Genomic DNA, 19,859 nt, shown 5'->3' with positions numbered 1-19,859 from the left:
GGGACGTGGGGTGAGTGGAATCCGCTGAGAATGGTTGTAGCGTTGAGGCCCTGTGTATCGAAGAGCCAGGGGTGTGGCTGCATACTATCCATCTCTAGTTAGGAAGATGGCTTCCTGGAGGTGTTTCCTGAAGAGTGGTTTTGTTTCTAAGCTGTTGTTTTAGAAGTCTTCACCGTAGTTGCCCATCCGGCAGAAAACAAGAGCATGGGCATCATGACCTCTGAGCACTCTCAAACGAGGACAGTGGTCTTTGACATTTCATCCTTGTCTCTTTCACACCTGGCCCCTCTCTGTCAGGCATCAATACCTCCATGTTGACTGAAGCTGCCCCAAGGCCCCCACCAGGGCTGCCCTGCTCCCCTCCACTGCTCCTCCACAGCTACACAGTTAGTCCTAGGAAAGGGTTAGGGAGAAAGCAAGCACTTAAAATGTAAATTAAATTAAAATTAAACTAAAGTTAAAATTGAAATTAAACCAAGCACTTAAAATTTGGCTATTAGAATTTTCCCAGAGCTACAAATATAGCAGTCTACTTGCCAAGAGTGGACACATTAGAACACACAAATTTCTAAAAGGCCATCGATGTCAGGAAGTGAGGACGTCCATGTGACTCCTGGGGGCTTCGTGTTGAGAACCCATGAGCCCCTCTCCTTTCGGCCTGTCTGCTGTGGACTCAGGACGGCTGCAGGGCTGTCTCCTGCCATTCCTTCCGGCCATACCACCAGCCTCCTAGGGAGGTTCAGGATTCATCCCTCATCCCCCTCTCATCAGCTGGCAGTGAGGACCTCACAGTGGAAGGAGGGAGGAGACCGAGGCAGCCGTTCAGAACGCTAATTTATTCATAAGTCACTCATCATAAGCCTTCAATAGCTTGTAACGGAAAGTGATAAAACACCATTTCTAAAATATTTTCTGGAAATAATGAGGTTTCCAAAAGATATGATCAGCTTTTAGGCATGCTGAGCTTTGATGCCACTGAATCTTTGAAAGGTAGATTTTTTCATCTGGTGGTATGAGGGCATTTATAATGAGAGGCCTTTGAATCCAAAGCATGGTGAGGTTTTTTTGTGTCCTGTGTGATATTTTGTGTTGCGTATATATGCAGTCTTCTGTCTGGGATACAATTTGGGGAATCAATCTCAAAGCAATGGAAAATGCTATTTTGGTGGTCACAAATTTTCTCAGTGGTTTGTAAGTTAGAAGATCACAGTATTTGGGCTACTTAAGGCAGTACTAGTGGAAACATCTCTAAAAATGATTGTCCTGAGTATCTGTAAATACTGAGTATCTGTTTTCTGGTGAGAAAGTACAAAGAAATTCGAGATTTGAATAATTGTCGTTAACTCTGGGAATACTTAGACCACTGTGAAATTCCAAGCAGGACGTGGGAACTGCGGGTGGGAGGAGTTCCTGGGTTCTCTCTTTTTCATGGGAGCAGTTCTTGAAGTGGAGGTGGGATTCCAGAGTGGGGGGAAGTGGATGCTGGCCCACTGTATCCAGACAGGAGCCCTGCCCAAAGAGATGAAAAGTGATTCCTTGCTGTAGCTTTATTCCTTGAGTGTTAAAGACTTTGAGTTCTACAGGGTCCTGTTAAAATGCTAATGCCTCTGGGAAATAAAGCTCAAATACTGAATCTTAGCTCTGAAGAGCTGAAAGGAACTTGTCTTGTTAGAACTTTTCACACGGCTCAGTCCTGGTGCGTAGCTAGCTAAGTAGAAAGTGCTGTCTTGCCTGGCAGGTGGACATCCTGTCTTTCACCTTCAGTACCTCAAAAAAAAGTAAGGAAAAAGCAGCCCAGTGAGACAAGGAAATCAGCTGCAGAAAGGAAAAGCTAGGTAAAGGCAGCTGGCATGGAGGCAGCTACTCCAGAACGGCCACATCACCGCACCCATAGCCACGAATCTGGGCGGTGACATTTGGGGTCCCCTTTAAAAAGGAGAAAGTGCATTTTGTTTCTGATAGAAATGCCCAGATTGTAGACCCTCAGCTCCGTGAGGTCTACACAGTGCTGCAGGTGGTTCACTTGTGGGTGTGTGCTCCTCCTGGTGCTGTGGCCTGGACCTGGGGCTCTGCCCACACTGGGCAGTCGGGGCTCTGCCACCAAACCCGTGGCGGCACTGTGGTTTTCACCGGACACATGAGAAAGCAGCTAAAGATTATTTCCCCATTTTGATAGTAAAGGGTTGCTGTCAAATTGAGTTCACATTTGTTAAATGGTGGCTTGTTTCCCAATAAATAGGATAGAAAACTATAAAGTGTTAACAATGAATGAATAAAATAAACTCTAGATCTCAGATAGTTTTCTCTTATAGCTTATACTCTAAATCATATGTAAGCCCAGTCACACTCCAACAGGGTTTTTTGTTTTTATTTTTAAGGTAACTTTGCCTCATGTTTAGATGTACTGCTGATAAATTATCGCCTATTCTCCCCCCCCACCCCCAAGTCTCTTCCCATAGGCATACGGGCTTCATTTTTGGATATTTCTCAAGATGCTTTTATGAGACTGCAGTCAAAGCACAATTGCCATAGAAATGAGAATTGTCTTACTGAGAAAATCTCATCAGCACTTGGGTATTAAATTGAAATGTCAGGAGAAAGGGGATGTTTTTGGGTTTTGTGATCTCAATTTTCCTATTGGCAAAAGGCCTTTCTTGTGGGGTGTGGTGGTGCATACCTGTAATCCCAGTAATTGGGAAGCTGAGACAGGAGGATTGCAGGTTCGCAGCCAGTCTCAGTAACTTAGCAAAGCCTTCCAGAACTTAGTAAGACCTTGTTTCAAATTACAGAATAAAATAGGGCTGGGAGTGTAGCTCAGAAGTAGAATGCCCCAGGGTTTGATACCTGGTACCACACACACACACAAAAGTCCCTTCCAAATGTTAGAAACAGAAGTGTTTTCCCTTTCTTTTCTTTTCTTTTCTTTTCTTTTCTTTTCTTTCTTTTCTTTCTTTCTATTTTTGTACGGTTAGAAATTGAAAATATTGACTTGAAACCTGGCTGTGATCTGAAAATCTCCGTGTTGTTTCTGAAAAATGGATTTGAGAACCAGTGCCCTCCTCCCTTAGGTGTAGAGGTCACAGATCTGGCCACAGGAGTCTTGCCCTGCTGCTAGAGTACAGGAAGCCCTCCGATGCGGGGTCTGTGATGAAGTCCATGGAACGGGGAGAGCTAGGCCCTCTTGGAAGAGAAGGCTGTTTATGATTATGTGGCCTGGTTGCTGCTGGAACTTTTCTCTCTGGCTAATTTCATAGATGCACTACAGAGAATCAAGGAGATGGCATTTTTGTCATTTCTGTGAATTGTGCCAGCTTCCCCATCTTATTTTCTCTGTTGTGTAGATATTTGTACAGAGTAAAAATTTGAATAGAGTGGACATGCAGCCACTACTCAGCTAGAACAGTGGTTCTCGGAGTCCATCTGCCTGTGTGGTTGCTGAGTCAGAGATCGGGCAGGGCGGCAGCCTCGGGCTCTGCAGGCCTCCTCTGGCTGGCTTGACCCTCCGTGTAACTGCTTTTTCACATGGGCACAGGCTGCGGGTTTATGTCTTTGCTTAGAGTCTTCTATTAAGTTGTTGTTGTTGTTGTTGTTATTATTATTATTACTGCAGTACTAAGGATTGAACTCAGGAGCATTCTACCTCCAAGCTACACCGCCAGCCCTATTTTTACCAGCCCTATTTTTATTTTTAGTTTGAAACGGGGCTTCACTACATTGCTGGGGCTGGCTACAAACCTGCAATCCTCCTGTCTCATCCTCCCAAGCATGCACCATCACACCCAGCTTTCCATGTGGTGGTTTTTTGTTTGTTTTGTTTTTGTTTTTTGTTTTGTTTTGTTTAGGTATTGGGGATAGAACTGTGGGCATTGTACCTCCGAGCTATACTTCCAGCCCTATTTTTTAGTCTTTTTTTTTTTTTTTTTTTTGGTGGTACTGGGGGTGGAACCCAGAGGCTTTCTACCTCCAGACTATACCCCCAGACCTATTTTATATTTTATTTGAAAACAGGGTCTCACTAAGTTGCTGAGAGCCTCATTCAGTAGCTGAGGCTGGCTTTGAACCTGTGCGATCCTCCTGTCTCAGCCTCCCAAGCTAGGGGATTACAGGCATGCGCCACCACGTCCCGCTCTTTTTATTCTGTGAAGAGCCTTCCTGAGTAGCTGAGGTGTTCCGCGAACCCCGGTCCTCCAGTCTCTGCCTCCCACAAGCGTGCACTACTATGTCCAGCCCTCCATGTAGTGTTTTTAAAAATCTTTTGAAGTATGAAACTGTAATGATTTAAAATTCTCACATTTTTCCCAAATAATTCTTTTGTTTTTGAATTTTGTTTGTGTGTGTGGTTTTGTGTATGTTAATGCCATAAGGAAAAAACCAGGAAAGTGTCAGATGTAGCTTAAAAATCTAGCAAACTGGGCTGTTACCCAGATATCTATAACAAAACTTCTAGCCTGGAGGTTTTTTTTAGTCTTATCAAAAAAAAAAAAAAAAAAGAAAAGAAACCAGTACATGTACATGTGTGTGTTACATGTTTCACCTCTCAGCTTGAGCCTGTGCATTTTTAGTGACTCATGAAGCCACTACCACAGACCGAGGGCATTTCTCACTCATCCCATAATTTTAACCTATTTGGTCCTGACTGCTAACCCACCCCTGTGCTGAACACCAAACCTAAGGCCTTGAATGGCTAAGCATGCTTTCTACCCTGAGCTACACTGCCAATCCCCAGCGGTTCTTTAAGCAAGAAGGCAACCAGTAAGGCAAAAGCAATAAAACTTTGTTTTTTGTCAAAAGTTCAACCTCTTTTTCTTGAAATAACACACTTTAATTAAAAAATTTCCCAGGTTCTGTAATGCTAATCTGATAGTCATAGAAGTTTACTAAAAAATAGACAAGATTTGAGATTTCCTTTTCCTGTTCCAATCAAAAGTAAGTAAAAATAGAATCTGAGCATTTAAGGAACTGGCGGTGACTATCCTCCAAACCCCCTCCCGTGTCCTGTCAGGGTGGGAAGGCCTGCCCGAGGCTGGGCGGTGCTCAGATGAGGGGCCTTCCTCTCAACAGGTTGCCAGCTCAGGATCTCACAAGCTGCCCTCCTCTCCCAAAGACAAGGCACTGCTGGGTACCCTGTCTTACTGTCTGGCAAACCTTGTCCTACACATTGTGTTTCTGTAGTTTATATTTTGCTAATCTTCAAGATACAGTGGTCATTTCCTTCAGAGTAATTGATAGAAACTTTTGAGGGTTCCGGAACCTTAGATACTAGAATAACGTTTCCTGTGGCATAGGAAACTGCGCTTCCAGTAGCAGTTCCTAGCACAGAACCTGGTGAACAGCTCAGGAGCTGCCATGACTCTGTGGGGTAAAAGTTATTTACTCTGACTGCAAAAACTTGACTTTATTCTGAACTACTAAATTTTAGGTAAGGATCATCCTTTCTTGGTTGCATGTAAAATAAAATAAGTAACATTTGGTACTTGATAAAAGCATTTAAGTAGTGTCTGTGTGTGTCTGTGTGCGCGAGTGCATGTGTGTGTGTATGTGTTGCAAAGGAGGGCAAATTTCTGTAAAAATTATATAACTTTATAAAGTACTAATTTGCTGGGTGTGGTGGCGCATGGTTGTAATCCCCGCGCTTGGGAGGTGGAGACAGGAGGATCATGCAGGTTCGAAGCCAACCTCACTGGCTTAAGAGACCCTGTTTCCAATTAAAAATATAAAAAACAGTTGTTTGGGAGTGTAGCCCAGAGGTAGAAGGGTTTCCAGGAACCCCAGTGCCACTGAAAAAAAAAAAAAGTACCAATTTAGATGGGCATGGTTGGTATGTGCCTCCAATCCTAGCTACTGGGAAGGCTGAAGACAGAAGGAGTAAAGGATTTAGGACAGCCAGCAGCAACTTTTGAAACTTTTCTCAAAAATAAAAAATAAAAAGGGCTGGGGATGTAGGTCAGTTGGTATAGTCCCTAGTAACACTGAGGGGAAAAAGGGACCAACTTGAGCTTGGGGTGTGGCTTTGTAGTGGAATTTTTATCTACCATGGCAAGGCATGAATCTTATATCCAGTACTACAAAAAACAAAAAGTTTTAACTTTAGGATGTATATAGATTTTTGTCCTAAAATACCAACTCTAAAGAATAAGGGCCCTATTACAATACTGTGCAATTCATAACAATAACATGTGACATAAAATAGTTATGTCTGTCTTAGAAACCAATTTGTCTTTTGTGGTGCTGGGGACTGAACTCAGGGACTTGGATACCTAAGGTACAGTACCACTGAGCTATAGACCCAGCCCCAGAAAAGAATTATTGATGGAAGCTGGATGTTAAACTGTTAAGTTAAATTTAACACAAAGCACAGAAGTTGATATTTTTGAATGCATGTATAAAACCTTTCTAATTTCAGGAGAATATTATTTAAAGGTCTCTTATGAGACAATTTGTATTGATTTGTTAAATTAGGGGCAGAAAGTTTGGGGAAACTTTAAAAATGGTCGAGTGTGCTTTATTTTGGGAACTACAGAAGGAGATTATAATGGTTAAAGCTACGAATAAGGTGAGCTTTAAAACTAGAATAAAATCTTGTGTATTTTATTATCTAATGAGTCTTCTGTTTCTGAATTAGATTTTTTTGTATGTGTGGGTCTGGAGATGGAACCCAGGGGTATTCAACCTCTGAGTTACACCCCCTGCCCTATTTTTTATTCTTTATTTTGAAACAGAGTCTCATTAAGTTGCAGAGGGCCTCCCTAAGTAGCTGAGGCTGTCTGCAAACCACAATCCACCTGGCTCAGCCTCCCGAATGCTGGGATTACAAGTGTGTGCCACCATACCCAGCCTCTGAATAAGATTTTGCTAAAATTAAAGATATTTTATTAATCCCAGACATACACTAAATTAGAGAGAAAGAAAGGAAGCTGTATCAAGGAACTGAAAGTGATTTTTCTAGCATCACCCCCTCCCTGCCAGCAGTTAGGTAACCATTCTCAGTCATGAGACCTCCATCCCTGTGTTAACTCCTCAGCTGCTGAAAGGCTTGGCTGCAGAACAGGCCAACAGTGTTCCTGTGATGAGCATGGTGTTTTGGTTTTTGTAAATATCTCAGACCTTATAATCTCAGCCACCTTTATGCCCCATTAAAACCAGTAATTGACACCGGGCTTGGTGGCGCACACTTGTACTCCCAGCATTTGGGAGGCTGAGACAGGAGGATCACGGTTTATGCACAGCCTCAGCTACTTAGTGAGGCCCTTTGCAGCTCAATGAGACCCTATTTCAAAATAAAGAACAAAGAAATAGGGCTGGGGTGTCACTTGAAGGTAGAATGCCTCTGGGCTCCATCCCCAGTACCGCAAAAAAAAAAAAAAAAAAAAAAAAAAAAAACCAGTAATTGAGACTTGATCATACCGTAATCTGTAATAGTGATAGTTTGCTGTTGTAACTATTTGAAATTGATAGTGGGTAGCTAAAGTAGAATTTGCCATCTGACAAAATTTGAGATATGTTCTGGAGTTGAAATAAAAAGAGACACAGGCTTGGATTGATAATAGAATTAAATGAATTAGAACTACTCTAGGCTTCTGGTAGACAGAATCTTTTTTATGATTTCTTTTAATCTTAATCTTTTTTATGATATCTTTTTTATGATTTCTTTTAATCTTAATGCTATTTGTTGAAGTCGTTTAGATATTTAAATTTGTCTGCCTTTTCCAAGCATAATAAATGACATCTAAAATGTGAACATTTTTCCTTGTAGAGAAGGTTTGGGTCTGCCGGGCGTGGTGGCGCACGCTTGTAATCCCAGCATTCGGGAGGCTGAGACTGGAGGGTCATGGTTCGAGGACAGCCTCAGCTACTTAGTGAGGCCCTCTGCAACTCAGTAAGACCCTGTTTCAAAATAAATAAAAAATAGGGCAGGGGGTGTAGTTCGGAGATAGAATGACCCTACATCCCATCCCCAGTACAAGAGAGAAAGAGAGGGGGGTGGGGGTGGGGGAAGGTTTGGGTCATTTATTTCTTGTAGAAAAGGTTCTATAATTTAGGTTTTTTCATAAATTATTCTAAGACTCAGAGACTACTAAACTTCAAGGTTTGTTATTTATCCTTCAGCTATTCTCCCATTATCTCACTATTCCAAATTTGGTTGTTTCTTTTTTTTTTTTTTTTTTCCTTTCCCTTTTATATACATATAGGAGATTGAATCCAGGGGCATTCTAGCTTTGAGCTACACCCTCCAGTCCTGTTTTGAAACATGACCTCGCTGAGTAGCTGAGGCTGGCCTTGAACCTGCACTCATCCTGTCTCAACTTCCCAGCTGGGGTTACAGGCATGCACTGCCATGCCCAGATAAATTCAGTTGTTTCTTACACAAGTGCCACAACAGATGACTTCAGGACACCTGGCACAGTCAGAGCATCCTCGCTGAGGCACGTAGGAGGCCGAACCTCCTGTCTTCCAAGCAGCAGAGTTACTTTAATGCCGCTGTGTGCTTTTTCATCATCCTGAGCACAGAGCTGTGCGTGTTTTCCATGAGCGTGGTGTAGTGTCAGCCCTGCCATGTTAGTGAAGCCCTGAAATCAAGTGTGAGCCAGATAACCAGGGAGCAGCATGCTTTGAAACTTCAAATGGTGATTTCTGTTTTCTTTCTCTTTCTAAGTCTTTTTTTTTTTCTTTCTTTCTTTCTTTTTTTTTTTTTTTTTTTTTTTTTTTTTTTTTTTTTTTGGTGGTACTGGGGATGGAAACCAGGGGCCTTCTACCTCGGGCACACTCCCAGACCAATTTTATATTTTATTTGGAAACAGGGTCTCTTAAGCCAGTTGAGGCTGCTTCGAACCTGCGCAATCCTCCTGTCTCAGCCTCCCAAGTGCAAGGATTACAAGCGTGCGCCATCACGCCCGGCTCTCTTTTTAAGTCGTTTTAAATTTTCTAGTCAAAGCCATCCCTACCCTCCATGAAGGTTGAAAAGTGATCAGATTTCATGTGCAGAAAAATGTAAGAAATTTTTTTTGTGTGTGTATGTGTGGTACTAGGGCACCACCAGGACCCCACATCCTAGCCCTATTTTTTATTATTTATTTTGAAACAGGATCTCACTAAATTGCGGAGGGCGTCACTAAATATAGCTGAGGCTGGCCTTGAACCTGTGATCCTGCTGTCTCAGCCTCCCATGTACTGGGATTACAAATGTGCACCACCACACCCGGCTTAAAAAAAAAAAAAAAAACTAAGAATTCTATAGGACCAATAATTCAGAAAACTGAGATGAACTTTTATTTATTTATTTATTTTTTATTTTTTGGTGGTACTAGGGTTCCTGGAAACCCTTCTACCTCCAGGGTACACTCCCAGATCTATTTTATATTTTTTTAAATTTGGAAACAGGGTCTCTTACGCCAGGAAGGCTGGCGTTGAACCTGCGCGATCCTCCTGTCTCCGCCTCCCAAACACGGGGATTACAACCATGCGCCATCACGCCCGGCTGACATGAACTTTTAAAGTACTGGTCTTAAGAAAAGTGAAAAGTTAGCCGGGCGTGGTGACGCACACCTGTAATCCCAGCATGTGGGAGGCTGAGACCGGAGGATCACGGTTCTAGGACAGCCTCAGCTACTTAGTGAGGCCCTCTGTAACTCAGTGAGACCTTGTTTCAAAATTAAAAATAAAAAATAGGTCTGGGGGTATTGCTCAGAGGTAGAATGCCCCTGGGTCCCATCGCCAATGCCACACACACACAAAAAGAAAAAGATAAAAAAGTTTTCAAAAGTTTTCCAGTTAAATATTGCTAGTAAATCTTAATTCAGTTCAAGCAAGGTATTTTTTAATTAAAACCTTTTTGATAATTTCTACATTGCTCTTGGTTTTGAGCTGCTTACTCTGGATTTGGTTTTTTAAAGCAGATTAACTGAACTTTAAGTATTTGAAGCATACTTAATGTTTTAGGGTTGGCTTATTCTAATGACTTGGAGTCAGAAGCATGGAACAGATACATTGTCAGCTGAAGCAAAACAAATGCAAAGACAGCTCTTCAGCCCCCCCCCCCCCCCATGCGCACACTCGAAATTCCTTGCAGCTTTATTAAGGGCACTGAAAGGTAGCTGATCCCGTGCGTCTAGCGAGGCCGTGCATGGCTGTGGTTGCCATGTTCCCTCCTAGTTCTTGCTATGTTTCACGTCACTCCTGGGGTCTGTGTGGATGGTGTTGGTGTTCATCTTAGCTGTCAGCCATTGGCTGAGGCCGTGTCCCTGGAGATTCACAGATACTGCCTCACCCACTCCTACCAACAACCTTAAGAAACAGGGTTTTAGCCGGGCGTGGTGGCGCAGGCTTGTAATCCCAGCATTCGGGAGGCTGAGACCTGGAGGATCGCAGTTCGCGGACAGCCTCAGCTACTTAGTGAGGCCCTCTGCAACTCAGTGAGACCTGGTTTCAAAATAAAGAATAAAAGATAGGGCAGGGGGTATAGCCCGGAGGTCAAATGCCCCTGGGTTCCATCCCCAGACCCGCAAAAAAAAAAAAAAAAAAAAAAAAAAAAGAAACAGGGTTTTTATCTCACTTGCACAGGGGAGAAAGTTGCAACTTAGAGAGGCCAAGTTAGGTCCAGCAAGCCCATGGTGGATCTCTGGAAACAGCAAGGATTTCAGTGCAGGTGGCTTGTTGGGGAGGCATCCCAGGAAGAGGAGGGGAGGGAACAGGGAGAGTGGGAGGCTGAGGAGGACAAGCCAACGCTAACGTCAGGGAGCCAGCGAGGGCTGTCCGTTCCACGGATACATCCTAGGATCGTCCGCCCACAGGATGGAGACATGGGCGCAGAAACTCTGACTTCCCCCATTCGCTGCGAGCGGCCTGACTTCCCCAGAACTTGAGGGCTGCTGCTCGCTCCCCAGGACACACTGCGTGGCCTGAGCCGGCCTTGTGGTGTCCAGGACCCACAGAACGCCTTCCTGGGCCGTGCCTAAAGCCATGGAGGGCAGGAGGGGCGCGACGGGAGCCCTGAGGGTCTGAGAAGGGACAGGACCCAGCCTGGGACTGGCGCCCAGTCGGTCCATTCAAGCCATCCTCCTGTAGACACAGACTCGAGAATGAGGGGGAGGGAAATGTAGAGAAAGCACACAAGAATGAGAACCATACAAGAAAAATGCCTAGAGGGAATATACATGTAATTGGGAGAGTTTACAACTGTTTGTGTTGCTTTGGTTAATAGTTTATATTCCTTGCATGTAGATAGAGAACAAAAAGAAAGCCTAGAATGTTCTAGAATTAGACACTTTTCTTGACATGAGATAGAAAATTACTTCCGTTGCTGAGTTTTAAGGTCTGCCATTGTACTCTGGAGTAGTGGCGCTGGGAACTTGAGGAGTTGAGAACAAGGCCAGGTCCTGTGGGGCCTCTGGGCGCTTGTTCTTTGGAAGATCTGCTGTTCTTGTTAAAAATCACTTGCTGACATCCCAAAGACTTGAGCTCCCTGAGGTGAACCAGAGGGAGCAGGCCTGGGGGATCTTAGTGTTGGGGCCTTGCTGTCCCCAGGATAGCAGGCGGCTGACACCTGGTGCTCATTACTGGAGATTCCAGAATTGTGGCCCCTGCTCTTGTGCGTGCCACAGAGCAGTGCCTGAGACGTGCCGGAGCAGAGGAATTCGGGTCCTTTATGAATTCCTCGCCCCGCCAGCTTCAGGCTGGAATTCGCGTGCAGCTCGCTTGTGCGCAATAAAAATTCTGTACTGTTAACAACTCCCAGTTCCTTCCTCCCTCCACCTCCTGGCGTCCACTGTTGTACTTTCTGTCTTGATGGATTCAACTGCTCTAGGTACCCGACATAAGTAGAATAATACAGTACTTGCCCTTTTTTGGAATTTATTTTAGTGTCCTGTCCTCAAGGTTCCTCCATGTTGTAGCCTGTGGAAGAATTTCCTTTCTCTAAGTGGTGAGGGGGTGTAGGAGTAGGAGTACTAGAGCATGAAGCCAGCGGCATTCTATCTCCAACCAGCAACCCAAGCCCTTTTTACTTTTTATTTTGAAATGAGGTCTAAGTTGCTGACAGTTTGGGCAAGTTGCCAAGGCTGGACTCCGGTCTCAGCCTCCCAGTGACTGGGACTATAGGCATGTGCCACTGTGCCTGGCTTTCCTTCCTGCTTAAGGCTCAACAGTCTTATTATTAAATTCTTACTGATGATTTTTATTGAGGGCCTACAGTGTGCAGAATAGCAAGCATGATGACAAGATAATAAAATGATATTAAAAGGTCACAATCCAAAAGCCAGGTGTGGTGGTGCATGCTTGTAATCCTAGTATTCGGGAGGCAGAGACTGGAGGATCGCAGGTTCACGATAGCCTCAGCAGTTTAGTGAGGCTCTCAGCAACCTAGTGAGACCTGTTTCCAAAAAAGAAATAAAATCCATCTGGGAGCCGGGCGTGGTGGCACACGCTTGTAATCCCATTACTTGGGAGGCTGAGACAGGAGGATCGCACAAGTTCGAAGCCAGCCTCAGCTACTTAGTGAGGCCCTCACCAACTTAGTGAGACCCTGTCTCCAAATAAAATATAAAATAGGTCTGGGAGTGTAGCCTGAAGGTAGAAAAGCCCCTGGGTTCCACCCCCAGAACCCCCACCACACACACGAGAAACATCTGGGAATGTAGCTCAGAGGTAGAATGCCTCTGGGTTTAATTCCCAGTACTACAAAAAGATAAAAAATGGTAACAGTCCTGTAGGGAGTCCATACCTTCACCTGCTGGGTTGTAATTTATAGTCATCTTCAAAAGTCAGGGCAGTGATGTGGTAGCTCCAGGGCCACGTGGACAGATCCCACTTAAGGGAGCCAAGAATTACCCGAGGACGGTTCCTGGTCCCGAGGGATGAGTCTTTGAGGAGTGGGTGGTGTGAGCTGGAAGGTCCTTGCTGTTCCAGAGGGAACAGCGTGTGCAGAGGCCCAGCGCGAAGGCCCAGTGCGGCAGCGGAGGGGCAAGGAGGGCCTGTCCCTGCAGCCAGGGCACTGTGACCCTGAGCTTGGAGGGTGGGTGAGCCTTCCTCTCCAGGCCCTTTTCAAGCCCTAACCCCCAGCGCTGCTTCCTCAGCTGACCTAGGTGCGGAGCACACACAGAAGGTCCTAGAGATGGAGCACTCGCAGCAGCTGAAGCTGAAGGAGCGGCAGAAGTTCTTCGAGGAGGCCTTCCAGCAGGACATGGAGCAGTATCTCTCCACGGGCTACCTGCAGATCGCAGAGAGGCGAGGTGAGCGGCGGGCGTGTGGGAGGCGCTGGGCCGAAGGCCTTGGATGTCCTGTTCTAGCAGTAGACCCCAAGTCAGAGCCTCGCCCTTGTCCGCCCACATGACAGGCAGCCAAAGGACGTGGTGCTTGTTGGACATATGGAGGTTAAATAGCAAGTGTGTGCAGTTTTGTGGTTCTGAGCATCTCAAGAATAATTTCCTTCAAGTTTCAAGAAAGTGGCTCTTTTTAAGATAAAAGAGCTAGGCACATGTTGCCTGTACATGTGGATTTAAAGTTCTGCAGAACATCACAAGCCTTGGGCTTTTCAGCTCTCTGCCCCAGCCAGAGCTGAAGAGATCCACATGTCAGGCAGTTCAGTTCTCCACTTGCGCTGCTCAGAGCCGGATGGCCCGCCGTCTTTCCTTTTCTTTTCCTTTCTTCTTCTCTTTTTTGGCACTAAGGATTGAAGTCAGGGCCATTCTACCTCCAAGCTACACCCCCAGCCAGCCCTTTTTATTTTTGGAACTCACTAGGTTTTTGAGACTGGCCAGAAGCCTGCAGTCCTCCTGTCTGGGATCACAGGTGTGCCCACCACACCCGGCAATCCCTCCCTTTCTTAAGGAGGAATGTGGGGAAGTTTAATTTAGAAGACTCAAACAAAAACGTCGTGACGGTGCACGTGATATGTTGGGCTCATCCTGCTAAGTCAGAATAGCAATCTGGGTTTGTCTCACTTTTCAAACACATCATGTTTTAATTAAGGGCGTGGACATTTTTATCCAGAACATTTTCAGAGAAAAGGAGATGGAACCCCAGGGCATTCTACCTCCAAGCTACACCCCGAGCCCCATTTCTTATTCTTTATGTTTGAAACAGGGTCTTACTGCGTTGCAGAGGGCCTAAGTAGCTGCGGCTGTCCACAAACTGTGATCCTCCTGTGATCACTTGGAGTGTGTGCCACCACGCCCTACTTACTGAGCCACTGAGGCTGCTGTGAACCTGAGCTCCTTCTGTCTCAGTCTCCCAAGCACTGGACTTCAAGCATGGCCCCCCATGCCTGGCTTAGTCTAAAAGTTTTAATGTTTTCCATTTTCTGTGTGGACCTTTTACCCACAGCCAGTTTGCCGGTGTCAACGGAGAGGTTAGGATCCCACCTTAATTTCCCCGTGGCGTTGGCTGGCGTCCGGGCATTAGCACCCTCTGCTCTGTGTCTGCTGCCTCCTGTCAGCGTGTCCATGTGCGCCTCAAGCTTCCATTATTTCACCAACTAGGCCAGAGTCCAAACCGTATTATCCATACTGGCTCATAATTAATTCATCAGATAGTGGTTCCTAGCTGGCGACATTTTTTGCCCCCGGGGGACATCTAGTAATGTCTGCAGACAGGTTTGCTCCTGATTGGGACGCGGTGTGCACAGGATCTCATGGGCAGGGCCGGGGTGCTGTGGCCTTCCCACATTGTGCAGGGCCGCCCCACACTGGGATGGATGGCCCATGGTGTTAAAGGCTAGGCATGTGTTTGCAGCAGGCCGTGGTGTCTGCTGAGCAGCGCCGCCACCTGTACCCCACACAGCTCCTGTTTCTTTGGAGCCGCTGTGGCCTCTGTATGATGTTAAAGTTTCAAGTTCTTTGAAAAGTCTTGTCCAGGAGTGTGACTGGAATTGCTTTAAGCTGCTGGACTGAGGCCTCTCACGGTACCAGGTTTTTCTGAGTACGTCTCTGTGGCTTATTCCTGAGTGTGGAAGGAACTTGCCTGAGGCTGGTGACTGCTGTGTTTGAAGTGCTTCCCCCCCCCCCTCATGGCTACAGGGAGTTTGTTAATTCTGGAAAATTTTTTGCAGAATTTTTGTTGTTTTCAAATACATTAACATACATAATGTCTGTAGAACTTTTTTCAGTATTTATGGCTAAGTTTGCATTTGCATTTATGAAACTTATAATTTGTGCTCTTTTTTTTTTTTGGTTTTGTTTTTGGTGGTACTGGGGTTCCTGGAAGCCCTTCTACCTCTGGGCTACACTCCCAGACCTATTTTTACATTTTTATTTGGAACCAGGGTCTCCTAAGCCAGCGCGCAGCTGGCTTTGAACCTGCGCGATCCTCCTGTCTCTGCCTCCCAAGCGCGGGGATTACAAGCGTGCGCCACCACGCCCGGCTTATATTTGTTTTTAAGTGTTCTTTTTTCTCTTTTATTCCTCTGAGAGATGAGCCTTTTCACTTGGTCCTGTCTGTACTTTAATTCCTCTCTCTGGGCTTCCCCTCACCCCCAGTTTAAGCTGGATACCGAGCCGGACTTTCTTCACTAGCAAAGCATTCAAGGCCATGAATTTGTCAAGGTACCATTTCAGTGTATTCTACAAGTTTTAGTATGGAAGATTTCGTGTTACTGGGAATTGTGCTTTAAAATAAACATGGAAACTAGGGGCCTTCTACCTTGGAGCTATACCCCCAAACCTTTTTTTTGTGTGTGGTACTGGAGATGGAGCCCAGGGGCATTCTACCTCCAAGCTACACACCCAGCCCTTTTTATTAGTCTTTATATTTTTTTGAAACAGGTCTCATTGAGTTGCAGAGGGCCTCACTAAATAGCTGAGGCTGTCCAGGAACACCTCCAGTCCCCGCCTCCGAGGCTGGACTTAAAAGTGTGTGCACCACGCCCAGCTCATTCCTTAGTTCCCTGTATTGCATAAAGACAGTAGCCATCCCAAGTTCTTGGGAAAAGATGCTGACACTGAGTTTGCTTCTTCTAACCCTGGGATTTATATTCATATGTGTTGAGTGGATTCCCGATTGCACTGGAGTTAGTTTTGTATTGCAGTCTTATACTCCTGTGACACCCAAGATTAAAGGCATGTCTTCTTAGAAACGGTGCCCGACTGTCAGGCTCTATCACACCTGCGGTGACTTTATTTGCTTGTGACTTTCTGAGCCATAAAGGTAGTTGCAGTATAAACTCCAGACCTGCGCCGGGCGTGGTGGCGCACACTTGTAATCCCCATGCTTGGGAGGAGACAGGAGGATCGCGCAGGTTCGAAGCCAGCTTTGCTGGCTTAAGAGACCCTGTTCCCAAATAAAAATATAAAAAATAGGTGTCTGGGAGTGTAGCCCGGAGGTAGAAGGGTTTTCAGGAACCCCAGTACCACCAAAAAAATAAAATAAAGAAACAAACTCCAGACCTGGAGGCAGCCCCCTGCTCCTGGGCTGAGGCAGCGTAGTCCTCTGTCTCTGTTTGCTGGTGAGCTGTGTTTCATGACACCTCACCCCTCACCCCTATTTCTGCTTTCACTCCTGGGAGCTCTTGGGTCCAGTGTGCTATCTGGAGGTGCTCACACCCTTTCTCCTTAAACATTAAAGGCTGAACTGCAAAGCATTCCAAGGGCTGTGAAAACTGCACCTGGAATTAGGATCCTGTGTGTGTGTCTGCATCATGGGCCTCATGGGAGTGCTCCTACCCCAGAGTGCCCAGCTCCAAACACCAGAGTAACTGCTATGGAGACTGACCACAGGGCACTTAGGGCAGACTTAAATCGCAGTGTGTCATTTGTTAACAACAGAAAATGCAATGTGATAACCTAATATCAATGAAACTCACCTTTTAGTTATGAAAGACAAAGTCCATTTCTTGCTGTACTGCGATCTGTTCCAGAGCCCATGGGCAGCATGTCGTCCATGGAGGTGAACGTGGACATGTTGGAGCAGATGGATCTGATGGACATCTCCGACCAGGAGGCTCTGGACGTCTTCCTGAATTCAGGCGGAGAGGATAACACTGTGCTGTCCCCAGGACTAGGTAGGGTCACGACTGTGTGACACTGTCCAGGATGTACTAACTCTTCCCTGTCGGTCGGAGCTCCATCTTCAGCCCCACCGCGTCTGGCCCGAGTCCACTGTTTCCTCAAGGATATTTACATGCTCCACCCCAGTCTCTTCCATGAATTTGTTTTTCCTTCTCTCTCCCAGGAATTGAGTTACATTTTGATGGTCACTTCAAAGACTGGGATTTGGGGAGGAGTGGGGCTCTTGTACACTACACCTAAGTGTGTTTGTCTCGCTTAAGCCCCTCCCCATTCATGCAGATGTTTTATGAAATTCCACTGTGGGTAAGGCCAGGGTATGCCAGCACTTGGCCGGTATCTTACAGATACAGCCGGTGGGGACTGGACTCCGTTTACATTCACGTAACCTCCACTGACTGAGGCAGGGGCCCTATCTTCACTGTAAGGTTCAGAGCAGTTCTGCCTGGGCCTTCTCGCCCCTGCTCTAACCCTCTCGTCCTCCCAGGGAGGGGCTGCTCCCCCAGGAAGGACACCAGGGAGTGGGAGGGTGGCTCGCACCTCTCCACAGCCAGCGGGAGATTTAGCATCGTTTGCTTATTTAGCCCCCATGAAATTAGAGGATTTAAAAGGTATCAAGAATATATTTTCAAGGTCCAATGGACTGTCCCAGGATTTGCTCTTGGGCCTTTAAGACCAGTTTTACTGTGTAATTATTGTCCTGGGGATTGCACCTAGGGCCACCTACCTCTGAGCCACACACCCCCAGCCCTATTGTAATTTTGAAATGGGGCCTTGCTGAGGCTGGCCTTGAACCTGTGATCTTCCTGCCTCAGCCTTACAAGTATTAGGATTATAGGCATGTGCCACTGTGCCTGGTGTATTAAAAGCGCTCACCATCTCTTCATTTGTCACGGAACTATTTAGGGACAGAGGGTTACCTAATAGCTCCTGCAGAGCCCAGGTCACTGGGACAAGGGACTTACTTGGGCCCTTTATTCTGGAGTCAGCTGAGTTAACTTGGCTGACTTTTCTGCTGTTTCACAGGGCCTGAATCTGACACTTGTCAGAATGAAATCACCCTTCCAGTTCCGAAGGCCTCAGGCTCTCCACAGTCCCCACTGCCTGCCAGGAGCGACTCAGCCCCCCAGGACACAGGGGAAGGAGGGGAGCGCCCCCTGGTGCAGGCTGATGAGGAGGAGGTGCAGGTGGACACGGCCCTGGCCACTTCACACCCTGAGCGGAGCAACGACAGCGACTCAAGTCAGGATGTCTGAAGGCGCGGCTGCGCACAGGCCGCCCGAGCCAGGCCGTATGATGGAGCTCGGTGTTTACCTAACTGCCACATGAGAAACTGAGACAAGAGCTAACAATAAAGCTTGAGGACTTGAGCTATATGCTGTGCAGTTTGTACAGAAAGGCGGCTTCATGGGCTCCATCCTGAATTTGAGTGAGTGAGCTCTGCTCACAGGTACAAATTCTGCTTCCATGACAGGACAAGCAATTTCAACCACACCAGGCTAGATAGAGCTTGGGTTTCATCTGATAATTACAGTTATCAGCTGAACAACCCAGAGGCCCAGCCTCCACTTAATACTTAGACCACGCATCTGGGCCCAAAATAGTAGACAAAATTGAGGCCAAAGCACCATTCTTACTCCTGCAGAGGAGCTGGGTCCTGCCAAGGCCAGCGGGAGGCGGGTTGGCACAGGTAAGGGAAGTGGCCACGGCCCCCTGCGTGCCGCGGAGCCAAGTGAACACGGTGAATGGGCTCTGGGCCGGCACCGCGCCCTGGCGAGTTCAGGCGTGCCAGCCTCTGCCTGGAAGAGAAAGCCCGTCCCTCACTCATCTTCAGCAAGACAGACAAGTGTCCAAAAAACTGTTTATTAAACCTTGTAGTACAAACCTGGAAAGTAAACAAAACTGGCAATAAACCACATGAAGTCCTCCCTCTCGAGGGAGGGGTGCAGAGCAGCGCTAATAAATTAAATGTCAAACTGTAAGCCAGAGGCGGGAGTTTACTGTCAAAGAGGGAAAGGTACACAGCAAGGCCATAAGAACCGGACAACCACAGTGGAAAACTCAACTCTGTTTATGTCATTGTTAAATATTCCAAAACAGTTCCGTCTTCTGCAACAACCAACAAAGTGGATCCTAGGACGTTCCTGGCAGTCACCACTGGCAAGCTCAGTGCAGCACGGGCAGCTACAGGGCGGATGGATCCAATTATGAAACAAACAGCTTGTGAAAACAGTTTCCCTTTTTTATTCCACACATACTGTACACACAACCGGAGAAGGGCAACAGCTACTCCATTATTATTTTGTTGTTGTTCAGTGATGTAAGCAGCACTTATAAATGTTACAAGAAAAACCCTGTAAGCATCCACTCCAAGCGATGAAGAAACTGAAACGTAAGGCTTTTCTTCATCTCGTCTCCTCAGCCCCCTCCCCCACCAAGAAAGGCTCAAGTATTTAAAACAATTTACAGGCATATGTACAAAAGGGATGGGATTTTTTTTTCTTTTTTCTTTCTCTTTTTGTTACAACATGGACAGAAAAAATAGACAAAATGAGCGCAAATGCATTTTCACATTCAAAATGAACTGCAGACCTAGTGGCTCTAAACTGTGATCCTAAACAAAACAAATTTAAAAGGAAGATTAATGCTGACTTGTGAAGGTGTAAAACAAGCAGTGAGATGAAGATGGAATGTCAGAAAATTGCACATCGATGACAAGAAGCACTTAACGGCTTCGATCACTTTTTCCCCTTACGGATGCTATTGAAGGGTTTTTTGATAAAGTAGCCAACAGCACCAAAAAATAACAGAATGGATTTCCTAATGAAATCAGGCACAGGTCTCCCTCAGTGACCCTCGAGGCAGGCA

At 46.1% G+C, this 19,859-nt stretch overlaps 1 protein-coding gene across 1 annotated transcript in view; it reads left to right on the top strand.

Moving 5' to 3' along the window:
- Window positions 1-18,247, top strand: part of DTNBP1 (dystrobrevin binding protein 1) — a gene marked incomplete at both ends in the record, with an annotated part of 121,662 nt that extends 103,415 nt beyond the window's left edge. The window contains 3 exons of the mRNA XM_080710283.1: window positions 13,068-13,223; window positions 16,844-16,987; window positions 18,018-18,247. Coding sequence (XP_080566409.1) covers window positions 13,068-13,223; window positions 16,844-16,987; window positions 18,018-18,247 — 530 coding nt within the window. The remainder of the gene's footprint in view (window positions 1-13,067; window positions 13,224-16,843; window positions 16,988-18,017) is intronic.
- Between the last annotated feature and the right edge of the window lie 1,612 nt (window positions 18,248-19,859).

The sequence above is a fragment of the Muscardinus avellanarius genome (assembly GCF_963383645.1).
Source record: "Muscardinus avellanarius genome assembly, chromosome: 14".
NCBI lineage: Eukaryota > Metazoa > Chordata > Mammalia > Rodentia > Gliridae > Muscardinus > Muscardinus avellanarius.
Note: the sequence above shows the minus strand (reverse complement) of the source record. Positions and strands in the feature narration are given on the sequence as shown.